The following is a 16,669-nucleotide window of genomic DNA, read 5'->3' as shown; positions in this document are numbered from 1 at the left end:
AACAGCAACGTACACTTAGAAAATGCAGTAAGCATTTTCGAATGCACATTACATCGAAACAAGAATTATAAATACTCATCCATTTACATGAAAAAATGAATGTGAAATATTTGTATATTGTTACGAATTTGCAATGTTGCCTTCTTGCTCTACAACTCCCCTGATTAAGAAGATTGTTTTACAGATATCTCTAACGAATACTGAACGGATACCGAATCAATGAACCCTTGGCCTTGGCCACCATTTGGCTACTTTGACCTACAACAATAAAAGACTCAGAATGTTGAAGATAACTCTAGTACGACTCCCTTTTTTTTATGATTGCTATAGAATCTTCTTTACCCTGTCATGGAAAGTATAAAAAAATCAAGTGACAGAGCCAGAGTCATTAAGATTAGATGAATCAAGAGACTTGACTATTTCAGAGACGTCTTTCTGACCAGTGAGTTCCCCCTGAATGCTTTGCGCTGTTACTGATTTTTATTTTCGATTTCTTGCTTGGTTAACAAGCTCTATTCTTTTGTATGTTTTGGGTATATCTCATTATCTATGCTTTTGTCGTTTCTAGTAGAATAAAAGCTCGTTATTTGTTATTTAGCTTTTGGTATTTTCACTCTACAACCCACGAACTAATTATGGATTATTTTCCGGTAACAATATGTTATGGTCAATGTGATTAATCGATTGTTATATTAAATCGTAAATGTATGTTTTATTCATATACATTTAGCATTCTTATTTATATATATTTACCTGTAACTATGCTACACAATATTTCAAATAGTTATGCTGGGTTGACATCTTCATCTGTTTTGACTGAGTGAATTTAAAAGTATGCTGAATGAACAAGGATTGACTTATAAAACATATAATCACAAGCAAAACACAACGTTGCATCAAGAAGATTTTTAGTATATATATGAAAGTGAAAACAGAACTGCTGACGTATTAAGCATTTCAAATTTGATCTGAAATTCAGAGAATCTGGTTGGCTAAGGGATACCATTAATCATTTAATCAGACATACATATTTTTAAAAAATAATGTTCTGTTAAATCATTTCTAGAACAATAATTCACGTACCTGGAACAGGGCAGTCCTTGGGCTTGACACATGATCCATCCTTTGCTTTGACGTAGCCATCGTCACATTCGCATCCAGGGTTGCACATGAGGAAGCAAGCCTTGGGTGGGTTCTTATAGTTCTCGCATGTCACCGGGCAGAGGGTTCCACAGTTGTTGTAGTGCTGATTGGCCGGGCACTCCTCTTTGGGACAAAGATATTAAGAAATTTAAATGAGTATGTGATTCGCTGAAATGGAGGATAAAAATTGGTACATGAAGAATGTACCAAAAAACTCTAATGACATTTTTACATTAAAATATTAAATGAGCAGTTCCATATAATGTAGTGAACATTTGAAGTGGCTGGTAATCCTCCGTAGTTCAACGGGCAGATAAAGAAAATTCTAATGTAAATATTTTTATAATAAGCTTTCGGGTTTTTTTTTTTTTTATGACGTTTACAATGTTTTTCATCTTTAAACCTCAATTTATTTTACCTTTGCAGTCAAAGAACTAGCAATTATAAAACTACTGCAAATACTAGCCAAACATTCTTTTCCAAAATTGTATCTTTGAAATGAAGATATAAAAGAAATCGGAAGTTGAAATAGAATCCGTATAATAGAAAGGAAAGTTTGAATCATCATCTATCAGACAAAAATATATGTTTGCATAAAATTTTCCCCACTGTTGCTTATCATACCGGATACTTATTATGTTGAAGGATTTTCAAAGCATCTCTCTTCTGTATATTTCAATTTTAGTTACATGAACAATTATGCATGCGCATGTACCAGATAAATGTAACGTAATTGAAATAGCTTCAATCAAACTGATTTTTTTTAAATCAATGAATTATTTCAAAATAGAAGAGCATAAACTTACATTGATATATTTTAACCAAAATGGTCCTGAACATTGCAATGCCCCGAGTCTTTCGTTCAGATTTAGTAAGGATTTGTAAAATGCTATCTTAAAAAAATTATCTTTTGCCTTATCCAATTTTGACAATCTTCTGATCTGGTAAATAATTTTCTAATTATATTTTATTTGGGGCATTTATGGTTCTTTAATCCAGATACGAATATAAAGGAAAATTGAGATGCATTTGCTAGCCCTAGTGATTTAAATTTTAAATTGATACTTTTACGTAATTACATATTAAGTATCATAAATTTTTCAGAATCTTTGCTCTGTTTAGAAATGTTGTTTATGAAGGAATTAATACATGTTATCTGGTACAAACCAAACAAGCGAAAATTGGGATTAAATCTAGCCTATGCAGGTTTTAGGTGATATTTGATTTCAATTTGATTTTCTAAAATGTTTACTTTATAGAATATCAATAGTAATAACAGTTTAAACAATAAAAAATAAGTTATTTCGAAAAAAATATTGCATAATTAGAAATGGGTTATAAAATAATAAAATGGGTAGAAAATTTGCTCCCCAAATTCCCCTATTCTGAGCTCTCTATACAACTAACTATTCAGTGTGAAGGCTTCAAAACTGTTGAACATACTGTTCAAGACATGGAGAGACGGATTATGCGAAAAAAATAATTCCAGAAACACCGATAGATGGCACTATATAACAGAAAAAAAGCTTGAAAAGTCACAAAATACAAATTTTTTACACATTTTATTCGAATATATCAAACATTCAATCACAAAGACCTTAAAGATGAAAGGGACTACTCAATATGATTCCCTTCGTCCAGATGTGAAATCTGCATTCTATGGACAGCTTGTTCAATTGTGGATCGTAATGGGTCGATTGAGATACTTCTCACATGCAAAGTGATATTGTCTTTCAAATATGCCAAGATTACCAAACGTCCTCGATAAACAAGATTTTTTTAAGTATTCATAAAGTCAAAAATCACAGGGATTGAGATGTGTAGAACGAGATGGTTAGGTTACCGGCAACGCACGACTAATTGCTCTAGCCTTAGTAAAGTGTTGCCAAAGAAAATGCAGTACACAAAGTCCAATGTATGTGGAGGCGCTTCATCTTGCATAAAGGTAATTGAATCAAGACATGAGAATTTTTGTGATTACAGTGCGAGATTGCAGTTACAAGGGCAGTTTAAATTTCTTCACTTTTTTATTTTTCCTTTCTTATATAAATATCTGCAATATAAATTATGGAGGAAAAATTTCTATAACGCATGCATTTTTTTTTTTGTGATTATTTGTATTTTTTCAGCATACTTTCTGTTGTACAGCGCCATCTATCGGTGTTTCTAGAACTAATATATTTTTGTCATGAAATCCGTTTCTCCGTGTCTTGAATATTATGTTCAACAATTTTGGAACCTTTACACTGAGTAGTTCGCAGTATAGAGAGCTGAGAGTAGGAGTATATATATACATATATACTTTATATATATACATATATATAAAGTAAAAGTGAAAATTATTTAAAATTAAAAAAAGTAGGTTTTTTTTCTACCACTCTTGTGTTCGTCATCAACATTTGTATTGACTGCTGAAAAAACACTCACGTTTTTAGATTTCTTCAATTTATAATACCATAGAAAGGAAACAATTTCTTTGGGAATATACGCATGGTATTTACATCTTTCATTTAAGAAAAATTAAGTGCACATCACATTTAGAGCAGGAATCATAATCTGTGTAACCATTATAGGCAAACTCTATTTCAAATATATTGAGAAAAGAAATGTCAAAAAATAAAAAGTGAAACTATCATTCTCAAATCTGAGGTTAAGATAATTAATACTTTAGTTATATGCATTTAAATCTTTATTAATGTCCCAGCTATGGATTTATCATCTAATCAAGAAGTTAAATCAAAACCCCAATCAAGAATATAATATCAATTTTCAAAAATTGAAAAATAATTGAATCACCATTAATTGACTTAATTAATAATGGAATCGATTCGGTTTGCTATCTAATTAAAAAAAATAAACTAATTTGTTGTTATTTAAAGGCTTATGGAGAGATTAAAAAAGAGTATATATTGAAAAATGAAATATATATTTCCATACTGGATGGCTTTTTACTTATCTGCTTTATTAGTCGTTACATACAAAATGAAACTTATTTAGGAAGAAGAATACAAAGAAAACATGTTTTATCATGAATAAGACATATATGGAATTTGGGATCTTACTAAAACCTAACTTACAATGTGTGAAGAAAGGAAAGAGATATTAATATTTTGCATTTCGTAATACGGTGAACTTATCGTACTTATTCCATTACTTCCTTTTTAAAACTATGAATAATTATGACGTAACTCTCTAGTGATAATATAATCTACAAGTTCCACAAAAAAATCTCAAGTTGCTTCCACGCAGTCAAAAATCCAAAATATTCTGGCTTTGGTTCGGCCTCATCATTTCATTAATCACATACAAATTGATCAATAATTTACAATATTATAATGAGTATTCAAAACCTCCATTGAAAAGTAAGATAAGTTGATAAACAATTTCTTTGTTCTAAGTTTCAAAATAATTTTAAAAGTCGATCCAATTATTGTCAAAAAAATTTATGACGAAAGCAGAACATACCATCATCAGCAAAACACGCTGCTACGAGAGCAAAAAGCACCAAAAATTTCATGACGGCTCTTTCTTCGGAAACAGAAGCAGAAGTCTGTACTAAGAAGCTATCATTTCAAATATATTGAAAGCCCTGTATGTTTCTGTTCCCACGAGGCTTGATACGAAATAAAGAAAATTGGAGGCATGTCCTTTGAGAATTTACAAGTGTCTTCTGAAGATAATTTCGTTCGAAACTAATAACTTGCTCAGTATCAGAAATTGGTACGTACTGATAAGGAATGCTATTTCCTTATTCTTATCACATTTCAGATAACGGCAAACAGGATAATATTTTAATAGTGGGAGAAATTGTATAAAGATGTGAAAATAATAATGCAGATAACTACTCGAGTTGAAACATTTTTTGTACATAGTTATTTCAATTTTATGTAAGTGAAATTTTTAGTTGCGCAAGCACATATTTAATTTCGCTTTTTTACCTTCTGATCGGTAATAAAAAATCTGAATAAATAGTCTTGTGATAGAAATCGATTAAACTTACAACAGTTATCCTTACATACAGTCCCATTATAAAGACAACTTTGGGTATGAGGAGCTTCCAGAATGGTGGTTGGTTCTCGCTAACCTGCTAGGTATAGAAATGGTATGGCTATTTCCTACCGATGACGGGACGTGCTACCTACGGGAGAAATTGTACCGTGGCTGGTGATACCCCTCGGGACTCAAACATAGTTTCTTCCTATACTTTTGTGGCAGTCCGGTCAATCAAATCAAATCTAAATGTCTTTCGGTGGGGGTGGAGTAACCTTCATGGTTACTTAATGGCTAATTACTCTAAGGGCACTACAGTCCATGAATAACAAGTTGCGGTATAAAAAAAAAGTCCTTTTGGATATCGCTATCTTGTAGAATTGAGTTACCCCCTATTCAATGAAAGGATGCATTTTCTTTTGCATGGTTTTGGCTATGGTCAGTGAATGTGATCTGTGTTTCATTAGTTTTTTACATGTAATTTTAATCATTACATTTGTAAATAACCTCCGCCAAAACACATTCCGCTCTCTTGACAAGAATAATTTAGATAATCCTGGATTCCTAAAGAAAGGTAAGACGGCGGAAATCCAGTCTTGATTTTAGCATGCTTAAAAAGAATTTATCCGCAGTTGTTCCCCAAAATCTGAGGTAATTAGGTCTATCAATAGTTGTTTCTAAAGTTATGTTCCATATTTCTCACTTGGAAATGGCGAATTCCGAGCATTTTTATGATTTACAGAACAGTTCAGGGTGTATTGGCATCCCTCGAGCATGTTATCATTTTTTTAGGGTAAACCATAGTGTATTCAGCTCAGGTCTGTCTTTTTAATCTTTTTAGTGTAATCAAGATATGATTAAAATTCAAAATTTATTAGAAGAGGTTTGTTCTGATGAAAATTTTATAAGAGGAGAATTAAGAAATCCAGATAGGGAAACCATATTTAGTGATTATCAGTCTGAATGAAAAGAAGTAAACGACTCTTCAAAAGATTTGTTTCAGGGATCAAGCTAGCAAGTTTCCACTTTTAAATACAGCTAATATAAATTCAATGATATTGTTTTTATCGATCAAAATCCTATCAGAGAAATTCAAGAATAAAAGGCAATTTTTTTTTCTCTCTTTTATAATCTCTCTCTGGAAATCGCTGAAGAAACAAAAGAAAATGCACATCAAATATACTCTTGATGAACCACAAACAAAGGAAGAAAAAAAATAATGTTACCGATAATTTTGCAGGTATCCAAAAGCAAAAAAGACAAAATATCAAAAAAAAAAAATTCGTGTGAACTGTAGAAAAACACATATGTCAGACGCAATGTGAAATAGAGGCTTCTTGTATAAACTGCAAAATGGCAAATACATGTTATATCTGCCCACCCTAAACTGGTGTGATGCAGAATCTTGGAGGGGTGTCAGATTTCGTCCTCATCACCTGACGATGGATGGAAATTACGAGATCCGTTCCAATATTGCACTGGTGTTCCTTGAACACGAGACGTTCATATAACTAAACTAAGCAATAAACTGCACACCTTTGTTTATTTTCAGCAAATTAATGAAAATACTGTATTGTTTAATTTATAATCACATTTATAAATAAAAAACACATATTTCTCATTGATGTTATTGAGTTCAAATCTTCTGATAAAAAATCGAGTACTTTTAACCTTTTTTGTTTTCAATTATTAATTTATCATCGGTTTTGGCTTATTTTTAAAATATTGGAATTATCATATCAAGCAAGTCATGTTGAAATTGTTAAAGTAAGTTTCGTTTCTATGTCATGAAATTGTTTGTGGGCATTTGTATAAAGTTATATAGCACATGGCATTTCAGGCTGAAATAAGTAGTGACAGAGGAAAATTAATAACGAAAAAATTTCTTTTCACATTTTAAATGAAAATAGTAAAAATTATATTGTCCCTTCCGTTCATTCATGAAATTGCTTGTTCTTATTTTTCTTGCCTAAAAAAAGTATCATGCATGAATACTTCTTAGTTTTTAATTGTTCAGTTAGATTAATTTCTTATTTGAATCTTCATGAGAACTATTTTAAAACGATTCCCATGAGCTGCAAATATAGTCAGAAGACGAAAATAGAAGTTGAGTGGCTTCCTCTGATTCGACCTTTTGAACCATACCGCCGAGAAAACATCTGGCACTTTATGGATCCACAATTCTCGCATGGATTTTGGATCAGCCTTTGAAACATATCCTAAACCCGAAACTTTACCAAGTGACTCATGAGTTCCGAGTCCTCATAGATGTTGGAATATAGAAAAACTGAGGAATTACCATTATTTATAAGGTAATTAGCAACATTGTTCTATACATTGTGCATACTCTTCTTTGTTATGTATATTTGGTAAAGTGTTATCTACACTTGTTCCTGATATAGTGTCATTTCCTAGCTTCATGTTTGTTTGTTTTTTCCTTTTATTATTACCATTAGCAGAATTCCCAGCCCCAGGGCTGGTTTGCACCAAGGAGTCGTAAACTTGTAAATATAGTAATTAATGTAAAAAGTCTTTAGTTGTTAAATTTTGTGCAGCTTTGTAATTACTTCTATAACCATAAATAGAACATGATGTTTTGTACAATATGTACAATATGCCATGTAGATTAAAGCGCATACAAGCTTACAATATTATTTAATCTTAGATACTAAACGGAGGAGTGATTAACTATAGTTATGAATTGTCAAAATAAAATGACGAATTCTGTATTGCCTTTGTAGCTAAGAATTCTAAAGACGATTTGTTTTGTGAGAATGAGGAATGGAAGGCCGTTCATAGCGGTATATCTTTCCATATGCACTGTAACGTTCCAGGTTTCCATCACATGATAATTGGCTTTTCGGCCAGATGTAACATCACCTGTTTCTCCACACATCTTTAAGTGTCTCCGGACTGCCATAAGGGGATCCTCTTCACCAGTGGAGTCATTGTGTCTGATTATTTGTTGTATCCAGATAAAGAGCCACATATGTGTGTTTTGTCGTTTCAAACAGATTCATCTTATCTACAGGGGAGGAGAACGTCAAAACAAGCAGATGTTAAACTTTTTTCCATTATGAAGAGACTCCTCACATCTTCGAGGAGCGATCAATCACCAGAAACCGTTGTCATTAAGTGCCGAAGTTAGGTAGACTTTAGCCGGTGTTAGCGGTGAATTGAATATTCAACATGTGTACGGAGAGGGTTAGCTACAAAAATGAATCATAAGATATTCCCATGATCGACTGGACACCATTGAGGAAGCATTGTTGAGCAATTATTGGGTGATAAGGAATGAAAGTACACCAATGAGAAAATCAGAGGCGGAGATCTGGGGGAAATAAAAAGCGGTATTTTTTGAGAGAGAGGAGAAAAGAGCAGTGAAAACTGTTTAAGAAGGAGTCGGAGAGACGTTGGTGTTCGATGATGTTCCTGATTTTGTGAGAAGCTCCATATGATTCGGGTTTCTATGTTAAAATCCACCCGATAAAGATCGGTGGATTTCTGGAGCTACCCCTGGAGTAGCCGTTTGAACTAACAGCCTATTATCATTTGTGTGTGTGTGTGTGTGTGTGTGTGTGTGTGTGTGTGTGTGTGTGTGTGTGTGTGTGTGTGTGTGTGTGTTTATACACACACAAAAAAAAAATAGTTTCTCCGATAGAGAAACTATTTTTTGGATCCCTATGATTAACTTTAAACTGTTGCTTGATAAATAATATTAACCTAGATGAGAACAAGTTGTTTTTGTGTACACATATATAAGGCTGTAAATAAAGGAATTGTTTGTTATGCTATTCTCTTATTTGATTGGTCAGTGTCAAGACATTTCAGCATATAGGATATCATAAGCTTTTATATTTAAAAACAAATGGCTTGTAAATCGACACAGTAGAAGGAGTTGGGAGACTCTTTCTGGGATAACTCCTTAAAAGAACTTACAGTAAAGCATTGTTTGACAAATATTTCCAAAAATGGAGAGTAGTAGTTAGCAAGTGAACTTTGATGATGTATCTAAAAGTCATAAAACTTCGTGTAAAATAAAAATATACAGATTTAGATTATTGGTTAGAGTAGAAGGAGTGGATTTTGTCAGATCTTTTATATACAGAGATAAAGATTATTGCCAATGCAATATAATGTTTTACCTTATAATACTTGCAACTTCTAATTTCCTTTATTTTAAAAGTCATAAAAGAAACTTAAAATCAATCTGTTCGATGCAGCACTTTATTAAAATTAATCAATTAGCTGATAGAAAATTTTGAAATATTTAGATATTGCATTGACATGTTTCACAGTTTAACTAAATTCACTAAAACCTAAATAAAAACATATTAGAAAACATGATGTTAATCGATAAATATTTCCAGTAACAAATAAATTCAAACAACAATGTTCAATTTTAAATGTCAAAAGAGCAGCTTTAATTAATATAGTAAACGGGAAAAGTGTCTATTAGTGTTTTAAATAGTGGTTAAGAGCATGCAATCAGCTCAATAGAGTAAACGCCACACCTTCGATTAGTACGAAGAGTTGTCAGCAATTTACCAACATTTTCATTTTGGCACTTACAATATTTGCCAGTTTTAGCCTCGAACCTAAATAACATTATCAGAAAATAAATTTCCCATCATCTGGAAATTCGACTGCGAAATTTATAAAAATCATACCAAACATCATGTGAAAATAAAGTTGATATTTGCATCTTTTAAATATCTTTTATTAAACAATAACAGATAAAGAATTTTCCTTCTTCAAATTGCAGTCATTTCCTTAGTCTTCAAGACTTCTGCCTGTGAATGAAACATATTTCAGTATCATTTGGTATTGCCTATTTTATTTCACAATTACATAACAGATTCAAAGTTTTAAATGTTTTCAAGCATATAAATCTACAAATAATACTTTAAATTAAGCGCTGCAATCGTGAACCCTCATGTTGCCTGAATGATTTGTCAGGCAACACTTGGATGGCGATGCGTTAATATTTCAGCAACTAAATTCCTGTCTCATCCTTTTGTCTCTGTTCTTTGAAGCAACTGGCAAGAGTCTAGCAATCCTTAGGATTCCACTTTTTCTTTCTCGCCATGAATTTGACGGCAGTTCCTTTGTGTGATGAGTTTATCATCATGATTTAAAATACCATTTGCTTCTTCCTTACATTTTTGTGTTTGACAAATTAAACACCTCATAATGATAATCTTTTTTCTTCTTGGGTATCTTTCCCTTCAGTAAGAACGGAACTCAGTAACCTTGAATGACCTTGTCACTGACTTGAACCATTCAGCAAAATATATAATCAAACTATTGTTATTGGAAATATAATTATTTTCTTTTTAAATTGGTATATAAATAATAATAATTTTTTTTCAATCATTATTTCAGAAATTATCGGCAGTAAACTGAGCAAAAATTTGACTTCTTTCATTCTAATTCATTTTACGTGATCTTAAAACATAATTGATTTTGAAGCTTAAAAATTGAACTGCTGACCTGGAAATGTCTTCCAAAATAGCATGTACATATTTCATATCACTACTATTTACAATTTCTGCAAAGTTCAGGCAAATATACGGATACATTTTCTTCGTTATATGGAAAACTTTAAGACAATATCAATAGATATTATTAACATAAGTGAGAATTACTTTACTTCAAATAAATTTGTTGACAATAAATCGTAACATTTTTTTTTTTCATGATTTTACTAAATCCATATTCTGAAAACAAATTACTATGACCTTCAAATATGCTTTGAATTCAGATTCTGAAAAGAAAAAAAAAACTTTTCTTCATCTTTTAAGGAAAAAGAAATATTAAATCTCTTAAATTGAACCTCATTTTGAAATACGTTGAGTAGCACAAAAATAGGAAGGTCATTCAGATTTTCAACAATCATCAGATGTTGATGATAGTACATGTACAATGCTTGGTGCCCAAAATTTTCTGGGCAGACCTTCAAATTTATTCGATGCCCAACGCAGTGCTAAGCAGGTGAAAGAGGCCATCCCCAATTTTTTTTTACTTGTAGCCTCATGTTGTCAAAATCCAGATTATCGCATATGGCAACACTCTATTTTCAAACTTCCACATCAGTCGATAATGAGATTCTTAAGCTTCTGCTATCTATACTTATAATAAAGCTCAATGTGTGTGTGTGTGTGTGTGTGTGTGTGTGTGTGTGTGTGTGTGTGTGTTGGCGCTCAACAGGCCAGACCGTTTGACATACAGCTACCAAATTTGGTACATGTATACCTTGGAGGTTGGTAATGTGCACCTGGGGTTTCTTTTTTCGAATTTTTAATTAGAATTTTAATTATTAATTAAAAACTAACTTTCCCGCCAAAAAAATCTTCTATTTTCCCCACCGCCAACTTTCCCGCCAAAAAAATCTTACATTATCCCCAGCGCCAAACGAGAAAGGCTTAACTTTTTTTTTTTCTCCCAACAGTAATGAGGCTAGGGTTAAAAATTTTCGGCGGATTATTTCAATCGGTTCTGTTTATTTTCTTAATGTTTGATGCATTTAAAATTAAACATTGTTAATGAATCAATCTTTCAGATTCATTCTGAAGTACTTTTGAATTAAAATAAAACAGAATAAAGGAAATTAAAAATTTCTAATCCGCATAGCGTTACCCCAACTGGCGTAGAAAAAATCACGTATTTGCGTTACGTAACCGGCGAAGAAAATTCACGCATGCGCATTCTGTTCTGATTGTTGCCATGACAACGTTAACAATGGATGATTTAAATTATTTTTGGGTTAGTTGCATGCTTTTGTAAGTAAATTGTATTTATGTTAGTTATATATTTTTTGTATATGCTTATAGTTTTAAGTACATCGTTTTTTAAGTAGTTTTTTTAAAACCTGTTTTCAACCGTTTATTTTAAACGATTCATTTTATTTTCTTAGTGTTTGATGCATTTAAATTTAAACATTGTTTATTAATCGATCTGCTCATAATGAATCTAAGAAAATTTTGTTGACCAACTCTTGAGATATTACATAAATTAAAAAAGATATTCTTTAGTGCCCATAAAGTTTAAACGCTGAGTGACTCTATTTTCAGTAATCAGATTATAAAAAAATGATTTGTTTCAGTAAAAAATATTATTATATTAATTGAAGATAAATTCTTTCCACTTTAATTTAAAGCATAAATTCTACCGTTTTCAACCGTTTATTTTAAACGATTCGTTTTATTTTCTTAGTGTTGGATGCATTTAAATTTAAACATTGTTAATGAATCGATCTGCTCATAATGAATCTAAGAAAATTTTGTTGACCAACTCTTGAGATATTACATAAATTTAAAAAGATATTCTTTAGTGCCCATAAAGTTTAAACGCGGAGTGACTCTATTTTCAGTAATCAGATTATAAAAAAAGGCTTTGTTTCAGTAAAAAATATTATTATATTAATTGAAGATAAATTCTTTCCACTTTAATTTAAAGCATAAATTCTACGGTTGCTAACAGAAAATGAGAGAGATACATATTACGTTATGACTGAAGGCCTTTATAATATTATGAATGAATTATATGATAATCAAAATTTGAAATTTTAAAATATTTTGATGAAGAAGCTATTAAAGTAGAAATTGCATAAAATATTTAATTATTAAAATTTTAACGAACATTAAGATTGGCGAACCGGCTGGTCGCCAAAGGCGGCTAGTACTTATAATAAAGCTCAATGTGTGTGTGTGTGTGTGTGTGCGTGTTGGCGCTCTACAGGCCAGGTGATTTGACATACACCTACCAAATTTGGTACATGTATACCTTAGAGGTCCGGAATGTGCACCTGGGGTTTCTTTTTTCGAATTTTTAATTAGAATTTTAATTATTAATTAAAAACTAACTTTCCCGCCAAAAAATCTTCCATTTTCCCCACCGCCAACTTTCCCGCCAAAAAAATCTTCCATTTTCCCCACCGCCAAATGAATAAGACTTCAGCTTTTTTTTCTCCTAACAGTAATGAGGCTAAGGTTAACATTTTTGGCGTTTTATTTCAAACGATTCTGTTTATTTTCTTAATGTTTTATGCATTTAAAATTAAACATTGTTAATTAATCCATGTTTCAGATTCATTCTGAAGTACTTTTGAATTAAAATAACGCAGAATAAAGGAAATTAAAAATGTATAATCTGCATAGCGTTACCCCAACTGGCGTAGAAAAATTCACGCATTTGCGTTACCCAACTGGCGAAGAAAATTGACGCATGCGCATTGTTCTGATTGTTGTCATGACAACCACTATCAACGGATGATTTAAATTATTTTTAGGTTAGTTGCATGCTTTTGTAAGTAAATCGTATTTATGTTAGTTATATATTTTTGGTATATGCTTATAGTTTTAAGTACATCGTTTTTTAAGTAGTTTTTTTTAACCTGTTTTCAGTGATTTAAATTAGTGATTATTCAGTGATTATTTTTTAAACCTGTTTTCGACCGATTATTTTAAACGATTCATTTTATTTTCTTAGTGTTTGATGCATTTAAAATGAAACATTGTTAATGAATCGATGTGTTCATGATGAATCTGAGAAAATTTTGTTGACAAATTCTTGAGATATTATATAAATTAAGAAAGACATTCTTTAGTGCCCATAAAGTTTAAACGCTGAGTGACTCTGTTATCAGTAATCATATTATTAAAAAAAATGCTTTGTTTCAGTAAAAAATATTATTATATTAATTGCAGATTAATCATTTACACTTTAATTTAAAACATAAATTCTACGAGAGGTAACAGAAAATTAGAGAGATACATATTACGTTATGACTGAAGGCCTTTATAATATTATGAGTGAATTATATGACTATCAAAATTTGAAGTTTTAAAATGTTTTGATGAAGAATCTATTAAAGTTGGAATTGCGTAAAATATTTAATGGTACGACCGGAGTTTAACCCCCTGCGTGGCGCAATTTTTAGAAATCGCCAACAACGGTCTTGCGAAATGTTCAAAAGCAAAGGAGCAGATGTTCAATTATAGTGCATAATAAAGATTGTCAGCTTTGGCGCGTTATCGCAACTGGGTGAAGAAGGGGGTTAATCTCCGGTTCAACCTATTTAATTATTAAAATTTAAATGAACATTAAGATTGGCGAACCGGCTGGTCGCCAAAGGCGGCTAGTATATTAATAAAAATAGGCCCTGATAAATGCATGGCAAATTGTAGGATTATTTGAAAACCTCAGATATGAAAGCTTAGTAACTATGCTTCTAGATCCTAGATCTAGATTATAAAAAAATTAGCGCTAAAAAATCATGGAGTAATAAGTGATTAATAAATATTTTTTTACATTTTCTCTGAAACTCTAATACAAAAAATCATTTGAACTTAATAGTTTTAATTTAGTTGTCACTTAATATGTCCAACTAGGTTTAGAGTAAGTTTAAAAAAATTTAATCTATAAAAAATTCTTAGAGATGTGAAATAACGGAAATAGTCTACAAAGATTACAATTACAGGTCAACAATATTTTTTAAAAAAATATTTTATTAATCCAAAATTTTCGATATTAATGAAAAGTATTGGTAAAAAAATAATAAAATGTTAGTTTTATTTTCCGTATATACCTTTCAAACTACCTAGGATGTAGTAGATCAAAAGATAATAATTATTTTAATAAACAAATGGTTTACGAAAATTAGAAGTTGTTGTCCATCACTTTTTGTTACAATCCCGCTATATTTTGAAATGAAAGTTACTTTTAAACGTAACGACAGTTCGTTTCAGTATTCTGAGACCACTACTTTTCGACTCTTAGACCACTACTTAAAGTAGTCACTTTTCGATTCATTAAAGTCAAAAAGTAGTCGATTCTATCTCATTAAAGGAAGAGACGCGGAAGGATGAGAGCATTTCCGGAATTTTTCGTCATTCTTTGACCTTGATTTTCACCCTATTAGATACTTTTTTGTCCAATTTTTGTTCACGTGTATGTGAGTATCGTGTCTTTTCTGACAATATTATTTTAATTCAGCCCGCGAATAATCCGATTTTATTTTATTGTTAAATGTAGACATCCCCTCCTTTCACCTTTCCTCTCATCCCTATTTTGACAAATAAAATCCATCCTAAAGCATGCGCAAAAGCGCGACGGGTTTTAGATTCCATTGAAAAACAATATCTGAAAAATCTGAGATCTATTATCCCCTCAAAGCTTTTTGACGTTTGTACTGATGCGCATTGCTCTTCCCGGAGACTGATGGGAAAAAACAATCCTTCTATCATTGTTGAAGACTTAGCTTCCAAGATATTGCTGCAAGTAGAGATGGTTATGGAGAGTTTAATAAAGTGAATGCAAAAACATTAGCTTCAGGACAAAGAAAGTGCACTCATTTAGCATCATTCTGGGACAATGGCGTTACCAAATACTTATCAAATTAAAGGTTTATTGAATTGTTTTTAAATATTATACTTTCTATGAATCAATCATACTGTATATTTTTCAGAATAAATACTTGCAAATTAATAAAAATATACTTGCAATAATTAAAAAATATACTTGCAATAATTAAAAAATATACTTGCAATAATTAAAAAATATACTTGCAATAATTAAAAAATATTCTTGCAATAATTAAAAAATATACTTGCAAATTAATTCATCTAAATGCGCTAGAAAAAATACATCTCACGCCTTTCTAGCTGAATTAGTTGAAATAATATGAGACAATAACATGAGAATATAATTCAAATGTTTATATTCTCATTACTGGATAAAAACGAGAATATAAACATTTGAAATATTGATTTTAGAGAATTATAAAGTAAAAATGAAATAAATCATTTTATTTTCGATTAAAAATATCACAGTTTCCTGTATCAGTATTATATGCCAACATTGCTGAAACTGTTGCACCTATAGTTTTTCTTAAAAATTAAAAACTAGCTGGGGTAGTCTCCTTTAAATTCTCTCCCATAAAGGTCTTATCTCTCTCCTCTCCAGATCCATCCGGGGGGGAGCACCTCGAAATGAGGATGAGATGCTACCGGTATGGTGGTTGGACCTCACCTCCCTGTTTTTATGTCTCTCTAATTCATGTCTCTTGTTTGGAGAAATTTTCCATTTTTTTTCTTTTATTTCATTTTTAAGTATATAGCAGAATATTGGAAAAGAAGATGGAGATGTATCTCATTTATTACCGATTGGATCTAATTTTTTTTAAAAATCCTTCAGATTATTTACATTTTTTTAAACAAAAAAAGTTTTATCTTGTGAATCTAAGGAGACAAAATCTGAGAGAAGCATCAATTGAAAAGCTAAAGTATTCGTCTCCATTACAAACGTATATGAATCTTATGTACTAAAAGAAACCTCGATTTCAGGAGAGTTTAAATTCTGTTTCCAGTTAAAATAAATGCGTTTTATAAAATCTTTCCTGAATGATAATTTTTACTGTAAATCGCCGAACAGACGAAAAAGTAAAAGCATATCAAGTAATGTCTAAATAAAATTTTGCATAATATACATAGATTATATATATATTTTTTGGTAGGATTAGGAAAAATATTCTTAA

The 16,669-nt window shown here is 31.1% G+C and overlaps 1 protein-coding gene across 1 annotated transcript in view; it reads right to left on the bottom strand.

Annotated features, from left to right (window-relative positions):
- Nucleotides 1-16,669, bottom strand: part of LOC129975257 (papilin-like) — a 79,845-nt gene that overhangs the window by 57,179 nt on the left and 5,997 nt on the right. Inside the window, exon 4 of the mRNA XM_056088309.1 lies at nt 1,084-1,266. Within this exon, the coding sequence (XP_055944284.1) occupies nt 1,084-1,266 (183 nt within the window). The remainder of the gene's footprint in view (nt 1-1,083; nt 1,267-16,669) is intronic.

The sequence above is a fragment of the Argiope bruennichi genome, chromosome 1, assembly GCF_947563725.1.
Source record: "Argiope bruennichi chromosome 1, qqArgBrue1.1, whole genome shotgun sequence".
NCBI classification, from domain to species: Eukaryota; Metazoa; Arthropoda; class Arachnida; order Araneae; family Araneidae; genus Argiope; species Argiope bruennichi.
Note: the sequence above shows the minus strand (reverse complement) of the source record. Positions and strands in the feature narration are given on the sequence as shown.